The sequence below is a fragment of the Scyliorhinus torazame genome, chromosome 2 (assembly GCF_047496885.1).
Source record: "Scyliorhinus torazame isolate Kashiwa2021f chromosome 2, sScyTor2.1, whole genome shotgun sequence".
NCBI classification, from domain to species: Eukaryota; Metazoa; Chordata; class Chondrichthyes; order Carcharhiniformes; family Scyliorhinidae; genus Scyliorhinus; species Scyliorhinus torazame.
The window spans coordinates 14,607,730-14,622,491 of record NC_092708.1 but is presented as its reverse complement, the minus strand read 5'-3'; the positions used below and the strand labels follow the sequence as shown (position 1 = coordinate 14,622,491).

Genomic DNA, 14,762 nt, shown 5'->3' with positions numbered 1-14,762 from the left:
GAAGAGACCACCGAAGCTTTTCATCTTGAACTCAGCAAGACACTTCGCAACAATACTGATAGAAGGAGGAGTGGCACGGTGGAGCAGTGCTGTCTCACGATGCCGAGGCCCCGTGCTCAAGCCTGCCTGAGTTCCAGGTCACTGTTCGTGTAGAGTTTGCACGTTCTCTCTGTGTCTGCGTGGGCCTCACCCCCACAACCCAAAGATGTGCAGGGTAGGTGGATTGGCCGCGCTAAAATTGGATGGATGGATTTGTTTATTGTCACGTGTACCGAGGTTCAGTGAAAAGTATTTTTCTGCGAGCAGCTCGAACAGATGCCCCTTAATTGGATTTTGTTTTTGAAAAACAATACTGATATAAGGGGAAAACAACAATTTATAGCGTATGAAAAGAAGGTGCTGAAAGGCTGGCAAGTAGACTCTGATTGGTAGATGTATTTCCATGGCGAATGCACCAAGTGACTGACAGTTAACTGTCGTAAGGGTCAACAAGTGAGGTCGGAGAGAGCAGGTCCCAGTCCACTGGGATTTAATTTTGTTCAGGTTTTTCCTTCCAGCTCACTGCTCTCTCCGACCTCACTTGTTGACCCTTACGACACAGGTGGAACTTTTGTCTTTAAGGGGTATTTACTGCTGTTGTTTTGAGCCAAATAGTTCTCTGAAAACTTCCCTCTGTTTGTATATGGGTTTGGTCATTACTACATCAGCCCAATTAACTGCAATCGATTCTTTCCCTCCGACCCAGTATCAAATTCACTCATATTATGGTCACTGTACACAACATGTTCCCTCTGCCTCAGATTGTTAATTAATTAAGAGGCATGGAGGCATAGTGGTTAGCACTGCGGCCTCGCAGCACCAGGGACCCGGGTTTGATTCCGGCCTCGGGTCACTGTCTGTACGGAGTCTGCACATCCTCCCAGTGTGTGCGTGGGTTTCCTCCGGGTGCTCCGGTTTCCTCCCACAGTCCAAAGATGGGCAGGTTGGGTGGATTGACCATGATAGATTGCCCTTAGTGTCCAAAGATGCACAGGTTAGGTGGGGCGACGGGGTAGGGTGGGGGTGTGGGCCTAGGTGGGGTGCTCTTTCGGAGGGTCGGTGCAAGCCCGATGGGCTGAATGGCCCCCTTATACACCTTAGGGATTCTATGGAATTCAAGTTCATTACTCATCGTTAAATCCAGAAAGGCCCATTCCTTTAACTGTTCCAAACTAAGCTAGCCCAAAACAAACTGCCCCCAAATCTTTCTAGAAATTAATTGTCTTTACTGCTTGAGGTATTCTGCTATTACCAGAGATTTAAAAGCTTCCAGGTGAGCAGCCATCGATTCAACTGGATTGCGACACCGCCCAGTCCATCACACGAACCTGCCTCCCATCCATTGACTCCATCTACACCTCCCGCTGCCTGGGGAAAGCGGGCAGCATAATCAAAGATCCCTCCCACCCGGCGTACTCACTCTTCCAACTTCTTCCATCGGGCAGGAGCTACAGAAGTCTGAAAACACGCACGAACAGACTCAAAAACAGCTTCTTCCCCACTGTCACCAGACTCCTAAATGACCCTCTTATGGACTGACCTCATTAACACTACTCCCTGTATGCTTCATCCGATGCCAGTGCTTATGTAGTTACATTGTATATGCTGTGTTGCCCTATTATGTATTTTCTTTTATTCCCTTTTCTTCTCATGTACTTAATGATCTGTTGAGCTGCTCGCAGAAAAATACTTTTCACTGTACCTCGGTACACGTGACAATAAACAAATCCAATCCAATCCAATCCAAGATGGTGAGGGGGATTGGCAGAGTGAGCGTTTCCTCTTTTGGGAGACTATTTAAGACAGAGATGAGGAAGAAAATGTCCCATAAAGGGTTGTGAGGCTTTGGAATTCTCTGCTACAAAGGGTTTTGAGGCAGGGCCTTTGAATTTTTTAAGGCACAACACAGATGAATTCTTGATATGCAAGGGGGTGAAAGGTTATCAGGGGTAGTGGGGAGTACGGAGTTGAGGATCAGCCATGATCTTATTGAATGGTGGAACAGGCGGAGGGGCCGAGTGGCGTATTCCTGTTCCTAATTCATACACCTATATCCACCTCACTGAGTCCTTCTCCCACCCCCTAACTCATTTAAATCCTTCCTCATTGTCCTGTTGATCTTTTTCTCAAGGATTTTGTTACACAGATATGGGCAGCACGGTAGCATAGTGGTCAGCACTGCTGCCTCACAGCTCCAGGGTCCCGGGTTCGATTCCCGGCTTGAGTCACTGTCTGGGCGGAGTCTGCACGATCTCCCCGTGTCTGCGTGGGTTTCCTCCGGGTGCTCCGGTTCCCTCCCACAAGCCCCGAAAGACGTGCTTGTTAGGTGAATTGGACATTCTGAATTCTCCCTCTGTGTACCCGAACAGGCGCCGGAGTGTGGCGACTAGGGGCTTTTCACAGTAACTTCATTTGAAGCCTACTTGTGACAATAAGCGATTTTCATTTCATTTTCATTCATTGATGGAAATCCATCCATTCCAGGACTGCCAGCCAATCGGAGGGTTGGCAGCTCAGCAGTGCCATCATAAATGGTGGCCACTCGTGGGATTGCAGCTGTAAAAAGAGGGTGCCATTGGGGGAGGCTGCCCTCCCAACCTGATAAATCAGGTCGAGGAGCTTCAGAGCCAGTCAGGGAGGCCTGGCAAGCGGGCATGAACAAGAGGCCCTCGCACACCCTCCAGAGCCCCTTGGGAGGCCACGCGACGTTACCTGGAAGTGGCCCACCAGAGCGGAAGGCCGACCTGCCGCTGGGAAATTGGTAGTGGCGACAGGAAGAGGCCATTAAATGGCGACCTGATGGATGGGACGTCCACATTTGCCACGGCTGACAAAATGGCATTTATAGTCAATTCCTCTCCCCCCCCCACCCTCAGCCACACAACCGCCCCCCCCACACTCAGCCACACATCCCCTCCCCCCAGCCTCAGCCACACTATCCCCTCCCCCCCACACTCAGCCACACAACCCCTCCTCCACCCCACCCTCAGCCACACATCCCCTCCCCCCCACACTCAGCCACACAACCGCCCCCCCCACACTCAGCCACACATCCCCTCCCCCCAGCCTCAGCCACACAACCCCTCCTCCACCCTATCGTCAGCCACCCAACCCCTCCCTCCCCCACCCTCATCCACACAACCCCTCCTCCACCCGACCGTCAGCCACACATCCCCTCCCCCCCACACTCAGCCACACATCCCTTCCCCCCACCCTCAGCCACACTATCCCCTCCCCGCCACCCCCAGTCACACAACCCCTCCCCCACCCCACCCTCAGCCACACTATCCCCTCCCCCCCACACTCAGCCACACATCCCCTCCCCCCAGCCTCAGCCACACTATCCCCTCCCCCCACCCTCAGCCACACTATCCCCTCCCCGCCACCCCCAGTCACACAACCCCTCCCCCACCCCACCCTCAGCCACACTATCCCCTCCCACCCCACCCTCAGTCGCACAACCCCTCCCCCACCCCACCCTCAGTCACACAACCCCTCCCCCACCCCACCTTCAGCCACACTATCCCCCCCCCACCCTCAGTCTCACAACCCCACCCCCAGCCACACTATCCCCTCCCACCCCACCCTCAGTCGCACAACCCCTCCCCCACCCCACCCTCAGTCACACAACCCCTCCCCCACCCCACCCTCAGCCACACTATCCCCTCTCACCCCACCCTCAGTCACACAACCCCTCCCCCACCCCACCCTCAGTCACACAACCCCTCCCCCACCCCACCCTCAGTCACACAACCCCTCCCCCACCCCACCTTCAGCCACACTATCCCCCCTCACCCTCAGTCTCACAACCCCACCCCCAGCCACACTATCCCCTCCCACCCCACCCTCAGTCGCACAACCCCTCCCCCACCCCACCCTCAGTCACACAACCCCTCCCCCACCCCACCCTCAGCCACACTATCCCCTCTCACCCCACCCTCAGTCACACAACCCCTCCCCCACCCCACCCTCAGTCACACAACCACCCCCCACCCCACCCTCAGCCACACTATCCCCTCTCACCCCACCCTCAGTCACACAACCACCCCCCACCCCACCCTCAGCCATACTATCCCCTCTCACCCCACCCTCAGTCACACAACCCCTCCCCCACCCCACCCTCAGTCACACAACCCCTCCCCCACCCCACCCTCAGCCACACTATCCCCTCCCACCCCACCCTCAGTTGCACAACCACCCCCCACCCCACCCTCAGTCGCACAACCCCTCCCCCACCCCACCCTCAGTCACACAACCCCTCCCCCACCCCACCCTCAGCCACACTATCCCCTCTCACCCCACCCTCAGTCACACAACTACCCCCCACCCCACCCTCAGCCACGCTATCCCCTCCCACCCCACCCTCAGTCGCACAACCCCTCCCCCTCCCCACCCTCAGTCACACAACCCCTCCCCCTCCCCCCACAATTCCCCCACCTCCTTCCCATTCCCGGAGGTAAATAAGATCCAGCCGTGTAAGTCTGTGCCTTAGTGTACATATCATTGTGTTTGTCCCTATGCCCCTGTCAGTGTGTGCCTGTATCTATCTGTCTATGCTGTCTTTCTGGGTGTCTGTGTGAGTGTGTGTATCTGTGTGCTGTCTGTGTGTATATCTGTGTATGTATATCCTGTGTGTGAGTCTGTAAATGGGCGTGTATGTGTTAGCATGTGTGGGTGTGTGTCTGTGTCTGAGCGTGTTAATATCTGTGTGTGTTTGTATTTGTGTGTTTGGGTGTGAGTGTCTGAGTGATAATGTGTGTGTGTGTATGTGTGTGTGTTTGTGTGTGTATGTCTGAAGGTGTCTGTATGTGCGAGTGTCTGTGTGTCTGAGTGTGTCTGTGTGTGCGAGTGTTTGTGTGTGTGTGTCTGAAGGTGTCTGTGTGTGAGTGTGTCTGTGTGTCTGTGTGAGAGTGTGTGTGTCTGTGTGAGTGTGTCTGTGTGAGTGTGTGTGAGTGTGTGTCTGTGTGAATGTGTGTGAGTGTGTCTGTGTGAGTGTGTGTGTGAGTGTGTCTGTGTGAGTGTGTGTGTGTGTGTGAGTGTTTGTGTGAGTGTGTTCGTGAGTGTGTCTGTGAGAGTGTGCATGAGTCTGTGTGAGTGTGTGTGTGTGTGTGAGTGTGTGTCTGTGTGAGTGTGGGTGTGTGTGTGAGTGTTTGTGTGAGTGTGTTTGTGAGTGTGTGTCTGTGAGAGTGTGCATGAGTCTGTGTGAGTGTGTGTGTGTGAGTGTGTGTCTGTGTGAGTGTGTGAGTGTGTGTGTGTGAGTGTGTGTGTGAGTGTGTGTCTGTGTGAGTGTGTGAGTGTGTGTGTGTGAGTGTTTGTGTGAGTGTGTTTGTGAGTGTGTGTCTGTGTGAGTGTGTGTGTGAGTGTGCATGAGTCTGTGTGAGTGTGTGTGTGAGTGTGCATGAGTCTGTGTTTATGTGAGATCAGTTATAGTCTTTCTGTGATTATGGGGTTTATTAGACCTGAATGTGCAGAATTAATTCAGTCCCAAGATAGAGTGGAGGTGTGGGGTTTAAGTAGGGTGCTCTTTCCAAGGGCTGGTGCAGACTCGATGGGCCAAATGGCCTCTGTCTGCACTGTAAATTCTATGATTCTATGAAAGCACTGCTCCCAGGATTATATGCACCCACAAAAACTGCCAAATCCTCCTGGGTGCCACGATCTCAAATCCCTGGTCACGCCCATCTTCCCAGCCATTCACACTTGCTGGTGTCGATACCTGATACTGGATCTGACTTACGCAGTAATCAGTCCATTTGCCAATCCCCGTACTTTGCGTTGTTCTTTCCAAATGTTTTCATTTGCCCTCATTGGATACTTCCCTTCCTGGCGTACAACCTGTTCTATTAAGTTGTTGTCTGCCACATTCACCACATCGCCTGTTCTCCATAATGGACCAAACTTATTGTGTTCTATAATCTAAGAAAACAAATGTTGATGATTAATTTCCCACACAGCACCTTTAGTCACGCACAATTATTTCAACTTCATGTTACCTGCTTAAGGTAGCGAATTAAACCCAGGCGGCTTACATCATTAAATGGAATCCCTGTTTCCCACTTCACCTGTCCCAGGCAAGTCCCTAATCCCCTTCACCTGTCCCAGGTGAGTCCATAATCCCCTTCACCTGTCCCAGGTGAGTCCCTCATCCCCTTCACCTGTCCCAGGTGAGTCCATAATCCCCTTCACCTGTCCCAGGTGAGTCCCTAATTCCCTTCACCTGTCCCAGGTGAGTCCCTAATCCCCTTCACCTGTCCCAGGTGAGTCCCTAATCCCCTTTACCTGTCCTGGGTGAGTCCCTCATCCCCTTCACCTTTCCCAGGTGAGTCCCTCATCCCCTTCACCTGTCCCAGGTGATCCTGATCCGCCTTCACCTGTCCCAGGTGAGTCCCTAATCCCCTTCACCGGTCCCAGGTGAGTCCCTAATCCCCTTCACCTGTCCCAGGTGAGTCCCTCATCCCCTTCACCTGTCCCAGGTGATCTTGATCCACCTTCACCTGTCCCAGGCAAGTCCCTAATCCCATTCACCTGTCCCAGGTGAGTCCATAATCCCTTCACCTGTCCCAGGTGAGTCCCTAATCCCCTTCACCTGTCCCAGGTGAGTCCCTAATCACCTTCACCTGTCCCAGGTGAGTCCCTCATCCCTTCACCTGTCCCAGGTGATCCTGATCCACCTTCACCTGTCCCAAGTGAGTCCATAATCCCCTTCACCTGTCCCAGGTGAGTCCCTAATCCCCTTCACCTGTCCCAGGTGAGTCCATAATCCCCTTCACGTGTCCCAGGTGAGTCCCTAATCCGCTTCACCTGTCCCAGGTGAGTCCATAATCCCCTTCACCTGTCCCAGGCGAGTCCCTCATCCCCTTCACCTGTCCCAGGTGAGTCCATAATCCCCTTCACCTGTCCCAGGTGAGTCCATAATCCCCTTCACCTGTCCCAGGTGAGTCCCTAATCCCCTTCACCTGTCCCAGGTGAGTCTCTTACCCCCTTTATCTGTCCCAGGTGAGTCCCTCATCCCCTTCACCTGTCCCAGGTGATCCTGATCCGCCTTCACCTGTCCCAGGTGAGTCCCTAATCCCCTTTACCTGTCGCAGATGAGTCCCTAATCCCCTTCTCCTGTCCCAGGTGAGTCCTTTGCCCCCTTCACCTGTCCCAGGTGATCCTGATCCACCTTCACCTGTCCCAGGTGAGTCCATAATCCCCTTCACCTGTCCCAGGTGAGTCCCTAATCCCCTTCACCTGTCCCAGGTGAATCCCTCATCCCCTACACCTGTCCCAGGTGAGTTCCTGATCCCCCTTCACCTGCCCCAGGCAATCCCTAATCCCCTTCACCTGGCCACCAAATAGTAACATTATTGTGGGGCAGGCAATAAACAAAGAAATAACTAATGCATGTAGAAATGGTACAGCAGTTATCATGGGGGATTTTAATCTACATGTTGATTGGTTTAACCAGGTCAGTCAAGGCAGCCTTGAGGAGGAGTTTATAGAATGTATCCGCGATAGTTTCCTAGAACAGTATATAATGGAACCTACGAGGGAACAAGCGGTCCTAGATCTGGCCCTGTGTAATGAGACAGGATTGATTCATGATCTCATAGTTAGGGATCCTCTCGGAAGGAGAGATCACAATATGGTAGAATTTAAAATACAGATGGAGGGTGAGAAGGTAAAATCAAACACTAGTGTTTTGTGCTTAAACAAAGGAGATTACAATGGGATGAGAGAAGAACTAGCTAAAGTAGACTGGGAGCATGGACTTTATGGTGAAACAGTTGAGGAACAGTGGTGAACCTTCCAAGTGATTTTTCACAGTGCTCAGCAAAGGTTTATACCAACAAAAAGGAAGGGCGGTAGAAAGAGGGAAAATCGACCGTGGATATCTAAGGAAATAAGGGAGAGTATCAAATTGAAGGAAAAAGCTTATAAAGTGGCAAAGATTAGTGGGAGACTAGAGGACTGGGAAATCTTTAGGGGGCAACAGAAAGCTACTAAAAAAGCTATAAAGAAGAGTAAGATAGATTATGAGAGTAAACTTGCTCAGAATATAAAAACAGATAGTAAAAGTTTCTACAAATATATAAAACAAAAAAGAGCATCTAAGGTAAATATTGGTCCTTTAGAGGATGAGAAGGGAGATTTAATAATGGGAGATGAGGAAATGGCTGAGGAACTGAACAGGTTTTTTGGGTCGGTCTTCACAGTGGAAGACACAAATAACATGCCAGTGACTGATAGAAATGAGGCTATGACAGGTGAGGACCTTGAGCTGATTGTTATCACCAAGGAGGTAGTGTTGGGCAAGCTAATGGGGCTAAAGGTAGACAAGTCTCCTAGCCCTGATGGAATGCATTGAGAGTGCTAAAAGAGATGGCTAGGGAAATTGCAAATACACTAGTGATAATTTACCAAAATTCCCTAGACTCTGGGGTGGTCCCGGCGGATTGGAAATTAGCAAACGTGACGCCACTGTTTAAAAAAGGAGGTAGGCAGAAAGCGGGTAATTATAGGTCAGTTAGCTTAACTGTGGTAGTAGGGAAGATGCTGGAATCTATCATCAAGGAAGAAATAGTGAAGCTTCTGGATGGAAATTGTCCCATTGGGCAGATGCAGCATGGGGTCTTAGTGGAAATTTTTGAGGACATTACCAGAGTGGTAGATAACAGAGAGCCAATGGATGTGGTATATCTAGATTTCCAGAAAGCTTTTGACAAGGTGCCACACAAAAGGTTGCTGCATAAGATAAAGATGCATGGCATTAAGGGGAAAGTAGTAGCATGGATAGAGGATTGGTTAATTAATAGAAAGCAAAGAGTGGGGATTAATGGGTGTTTCTCTGGTTGGCAATCAGTAGCTAGTGGTGTCCCGCTGGGATCAGTGTTGGGCCCACAATTGTTCACAATTTACATAGATGATTTGGAGTTGGGGACCAAGGGCAATGTGTCCAAGTTTGCAGACGACACTAAGATGAGTGGTAAAGCAAAAAGTGCAGAGGATACCGGAAGTCTGCAGAGGGATTTGGATAGGCTAAGTGAATGGGCTAGGGTCTGGCAGATGGAATACAATGTTGACAAATGTGACGTTATCCATTTTGGTAAGAATAACAGCAAAAGGGATTATTATTTAAATGATAAAATATTAAAACATGCTGCTGTGCAGAGAGACCTGGGTGTGCTCGTGCATGAGTCGCAAAAAGTTGGTTTACAGGTGCAACAGGTGATTAAGAAGGCAAATGGAATTTTGTCCTTCATTGCTAGAGGGATTTTAAGACTAGGGAGATTATGCTGCAATTGTATAAGGTGTTAGTGAGGCCACACCTGGAGTATTGTGTTCAGTTTCGGTCTCCTTACCTGAGAAAGGACGTACTGGCGCTGGAGGGTGTGCAGAGGACGTTCACTAGGTTAATCCCAGAGCTGAAGGGGTTGGATTACGAGGAGATGTTGAGTAGACTGGGACTGTACTCGTTGGAATTTAGAAGGATAAAGGGGGATCTTATAGAAACATATAAAATTATGAAGGGAATAGATGGGATAGATGCGGGCCGGTTGTTTCAACTCACGGGTGAAAGCAGAACTAGGGGGCATAGCCTCAAAATAAGGGGAAGTAGATTTAGGACTGAGCATAAGAGGAACGACTTCACCCAAAGGGTTGTGAATCTATGGAATTCCTTGCCCAGTGAAGCATTTGAGGCTCCGTCATTAAATGTTTTTAAGATAAAGATAGATAGATTTTTGAAGAATAAAGGGATTAAGGGTTCTGGTGTTCGGGCCGGAAAGTGGAGCTGAGTTCACAATAGACCAGCCATGATCTCATTGAATGGTGGAGCAGGCTCAAAGGGCCAGGTGATTCTTTTGTTCTTATGTGGGCAGCGACTAATGCGGGCTATTAACATCGGTACAGAGCACTCGGGCTGAATGATCTGTGTTGTAGACTTGATATAATCCCTCAGAGCCGTAAAGGTTCATTGAACTCATGAATGGCGGAGCAGGCTCGAGGAGCCAGGTGGCCTACTCCTGCTCCTAATTCTTATGTTCTTATGTTCTTTTGTCCCAGGTGAGTCCATAATCCCCTTTACCTGCCCCAGGTGATCCTGATGCCCCTTCACCTGCCCCAAGTAAATCCCTGATCCCCCTTCACCTGTCTCAGGTGAGTCCATAATCCCCCTTCCCCTGCCCCAGGCGAGTCTCTGGTCCCCCTTTACCTGCCCCAGGTGAGTTCCTGATCCCCCTCACCTGCCCCAGGTGAGTCTCTGATCCCCCTTCACCTGCCCCAAGTAAGTCCATAATCCCCTTTCCCTGTCCCAGGTGAGTCTATAATCCCCCTTCACCTGCCCCAGGTGAGTCTCTGATCCCCCTTCGCCTGCCCCAGGTGAGTTCCTGATCCCCCTTCACCCGTCCCAGGTGAGTCTTTAATCCCCTTTCACCTGCCCCAGGTGAGTCCATAATCCTCCTTCACCTGCCCCAGTTGAGCCTCTGATCCTCTTCACCTGCCCCAGGTTGTGATATGGTACGAATAAAGTAATGGCATCATGGAAAAACTGGCCAATGGGAAGACTGGTCAAAATATTTGATACAATGTAAGAAATGCTGCCCTAACCATTTCAGACCCCTGTAAGACTAATAAGGCCGACTCTGCATAACTTGAAGTATGAATGAGATCAGAGAAGGTCAAGCCATTCCAAAATACCGGACCTCGGCAACTCCTGATAAGACTAACCCGTCATAACCCAGGGCCGTAGGAATAAGACAAGATAAGGTCAGGAAGAAATAAGTCTCCTCCGACCTCTCAATGTTCCCTCCAAGGACAAGATAATGGTACGAGTGATGCGACAAAGAGCCCAATAAGGTCAGCAGGCATTGCTTCCGTTTCTACTTCCGATCGAAGTCCTGACTAAGCTGTAAAAGCGCGGACTTGGAAAGGAATCAGCAAGTTTCACTAACTGCCCTCTGACCTCAGGTTTCAGCCATTACTGCATGCAGTCGTTTTAAAAATAAAGCCTTGTTATTTTGTCTCAACGAGCGTTAAAACATAGAACATAGAAAAATACAGCACAGAACAGGCCTTTCGGCCCACGATGTTGTGCCGAACCTTTGTCCTAGATTAATCATAGATTATCATTGAATTTACAGTGCAGGAGGCCACTCGGCCCCCCGAGTCTGCACCGGCCCCCGGAAAGAGCACCCTACCCACAGTCAACACCTCCACCCAACACTAAGGGCAATTTTGGACACTAAGGGCAATTTATCATGGCCAATCCACCTAACCTGCACATCTTTGGACTGTGGGAGGAAACCGGAGCACCCGGAGGAAACCCACGCACACACGGGGAGGATGTGCAGACTCCGCACAGACAGTGACCCAAGCCGGAATCGAACCTGGGACTCTGGAGCTGTGAAGCAATTGTGCTATCCACAATGCTACCGTGCTGCCCTTAAGAACAAATAAATCTACACTATGTCATTTTACCGTAATCCATGTACCTATCCAATAGCTGCTTGAAGGTCCCTAATGTTTCCGACTCAACTACTTCCACAGGCAGTGCATTCCATGCCCCCACTACTTTCTGGGTAAAGAACCTACCTCTGACATCCCCCCTATATCTTCCACCATTCACCTTAAATTTATGTCCCCTTGTAATGGTTTGTTCCACCCGGGGAAAAAGTCTCTGGCTGTCTACTGTATCTATTGCCCTGATCATCTTATAAACCTCTATCAAGTCGCCCCTCATCCTTCTCCGTTCTAATGAGAAAAGGCCTAGCACCCTCAACCTTTCCTCGTAAGACCTACTCTCCATTCCAGGCAACATCATGGTAAATCTCCTTTGCACCTTTCCAAAAGCTTCCACATCCTTCCTCAAATGAGGCGACCAGAACTGTACACAGTACTCCAAATGTGGCCTTACCAAAGTTTTGTACAGCTGCATCATCACCTCACGGCTCTTAAATTCAATCCCTCTATTAATGAACGCGAGCACACCATAGGCCTTCTTCACAGCTCTATCCACTTGAGTGGCAACTTTCAAAGATGTATGAACATAGACCCCAAGATCTCTCTGCTCCTCCACATTGCCAAGAACTCTACCGTTAACCCTGTATTCCGCATTCATATTTGTCCTTCCAAAATAGACAACCTCACGCTTTTCAGGGTTAAACTCCATCTGCCACTTCTCAGCCCAGCTCTGCATCCTATCTATGTCTCTTTGCAGCCGACAACAGCCCTCCTCACTATCCACAACTCCACCAGCCTTCGTATCGTCTGCAAATTTACTGACCCGTTGTTGAATCTTTCTACTACAGACGCAGGAAAATATTGACAACAAGGTGAGTTCCTGATACTCCTTCACTTGCCCCAGGTGATCCTGATACCTCTGCACCTGCCCCAGGAATGTCCCTGATCCCCCTTCACCTGCCCCCGGTGATCCTGATCCCCTTTACCTGCCCCAGGTGAGTCCCTGATCTGCCTTCACCTGCCCCAGCTGATTGTGATCCCCTTCAACTGTCCCAGGTAAGTCCCCGATCCCTCTTCACCTGTCCCAGGTATGTTCCTGATCCTCCTTCACCTGCCCCAGGTAAGTCCCTGATCCTTCTTCCCCTGCCCCAGGTAAGTCCCTGATCCCCTTTCACCTGCCCCAGGTGAGTCTACAATCCCCCTTCACCTGCCCCAGGTGAGTCCATAATCCTCCTTCCCCTGTCCCAGGTGAGTCTCTGATCCCCCTTCACCTGCCTCAGGTGAGGTCCTGATCCCCCTCACTTGTCCCAGATAAGTCTCTGATGCTCCTTCACCTGCCCCAGGTGATCCTGATCCCACTTTACCTGCCCCAGGTAAGTCCTTGATTCCCCTTCACCTGCCCCAGGTGAGTTCCTGATCCCCTTCACCCGTCCCAGGTGAGTCCTGAATCCCCCTTCCCCTGCCCCAGGTGAGTCTCTGATCCCCTTCACCTGCCCCAGGTGTGTTCCTGATCCCCTTCACCTGTCCCAGGTGAGTCCTTAAACCCCCTTCACCTGCCCCAGGTGAGTCCATAATCCTTCTTCACCTGCCCCAGGTGAGCCTCTGATCCTCTTCACCTGCCCCAGGTGGGTTCCTGATACTCCTTCACCTGCCCCAGGTGATCCTGATCCCCTTCACCTGTCCCAGGTACGTTCCTGATCCTCCTTCACCTGCCCCATTTAAGTCCCTGATCCCTCTTCACCTGCCCCAGGTAGGTCCCTGATCCCCCTTCACCTGTCCGAGGTGTCCCTGATCCCCTTCACCTGCCCCAGATGAGTCCCTAATCCGCCTTCACCTGCCCCAGCTGATCCTGATCCCGTTCACCTGTCCCAGGTAAGTCCCTGATCCCCCTTCACCTATCCCAGGTAAATCCCTGATCCCTCTTCACCTGCCCCAGGTGAGTTCCTGATCCCTGTTCACCTGTCCCAGGTGAGTCTTTAATCCTCCTTCACCTGCCCCAGGTGAGTCCATGATCCTCCTTCACTTGCCCCAGGTGAGCCTCTGATCCTCTTCACCTGCCCCAGGTGAGTTCCTGATACCCCTTCACCTACCCCAGGTGATCCTGATACCCCTGCACCTGCCCCAGGAAAGTCCCGGATCCCACTTCACCTGCCCCAGGTGAGTCCCTGATCCACCTTCTCCTGCCCCAGCTGATCCTGATCCCCTTCACCTGTCCCAAGTAAGTCCTTGAACTGTCTTCACCTGCCCCAGGTAAGTCCCTGAACCCTCTTCACCTGCCCCAGGTATGTCCCTGATCCCCCTTCACCTGTCCCAGGTGAGTCCCTGATCCCCTTCACCTGCCCCAGGTGAGTCCCTGATCCACCTTCACCTGCCCCAGCTGATCCTGATCCCCTTCACCTGTCCCAGGTAAGTCCCTGAACCCTCTTCACCTGCCCAGGTAAGTCCCTGAACCCCCTTCACCTGCCCCAGGTGAGTCCATAATCCTCCTTCACCTGCCCCAGGTGTGCCTCTGATCCTCTTCACCTGCCCCAGGTAAGTCCCTGATCCCCCTTCACCTGCCCCAGGTAAGTCCCTGATCCTCCTTCACCTGCCCCAGGTAAGTTCCTCAGCCCCCTTCACCTGCCCAGGTGAGTCCCTAATACCCAGACAACTGCCCCAGGTAAGTCCCTGATCCCCTTCACCTGCCCCAGGTGAGTCCCTAATCCCCGGACACCTGCCCGAGGTAGGTCCCTGATCCCCCTTCACCTGTCCCAGGTGAGTCCTTAATCCCCCTTCACCTGCCCCAGGTGAGTCCATAATCCTCCTTCACCTGCCCCAGGTGAGCCTCTGATCGTCTTCACCTGCCCCAGGTAAGTCCCTGATCCCCCTTCAGCTGCCCCAGGTAAGTCCCTGATCTCCGTTCACCTGCCCCATGTAAGCCCCTGATCCCCCTTCACCTGCCCCAGGTAAGTCCCTGATCCACTTCACCTGCCCAGGTGAGTCCCTAATACCCAGACAACTGCCCCAGGTAAGTCCCTGATCCCCTTCACCTGCCCCAGGTGAGTCCATAATCCCCTTCACCTGCCCCAGGTAAGTCCCTGAGCCCCCTTCACCTGCCCAGGTGAGTCCCTAATACCCAGACAACTGCCCCAGGTAAGTCCCTGATCCCCTTCACCTGCCCCAGGTGAGTCCCTAATCCCCGGACACCTGCCCTAGGTGAGTTCCTGATCCTCCTTCACCTGCCCCAGGTAAGTCCCTTGCCCCCTTCATCTGTCCCAAGTAAGTCCCTGATCCCCTTTCAC

At 51.8% G+C, this 14,762-nt stretch overlaps 1 protein-coding gene across 1 annotated transcript in view; it reads right to left on the bottom strand.

The window, feature by feature from the left end:
- The window catches only part of LOC140386305 (sterol 26-hydroxylase, mitochondrial-like), a 134,819-nt gene that overhangs the window by 113,575 nt on the left and 6,482 nt on the right, over positions 1-14,762 (bottom strand). Inside the window, exon 2 of the mRNA XM_072468686.1 lies at positions 5,777-5,955. Within this exon, the coding sequence (XP_072324787.1) occupies positions 5,777-5,955 (179 nt within the window). The remainder of the gene's footprint in view (positions 1-5,776; positions 5,956-14,762) is intronic.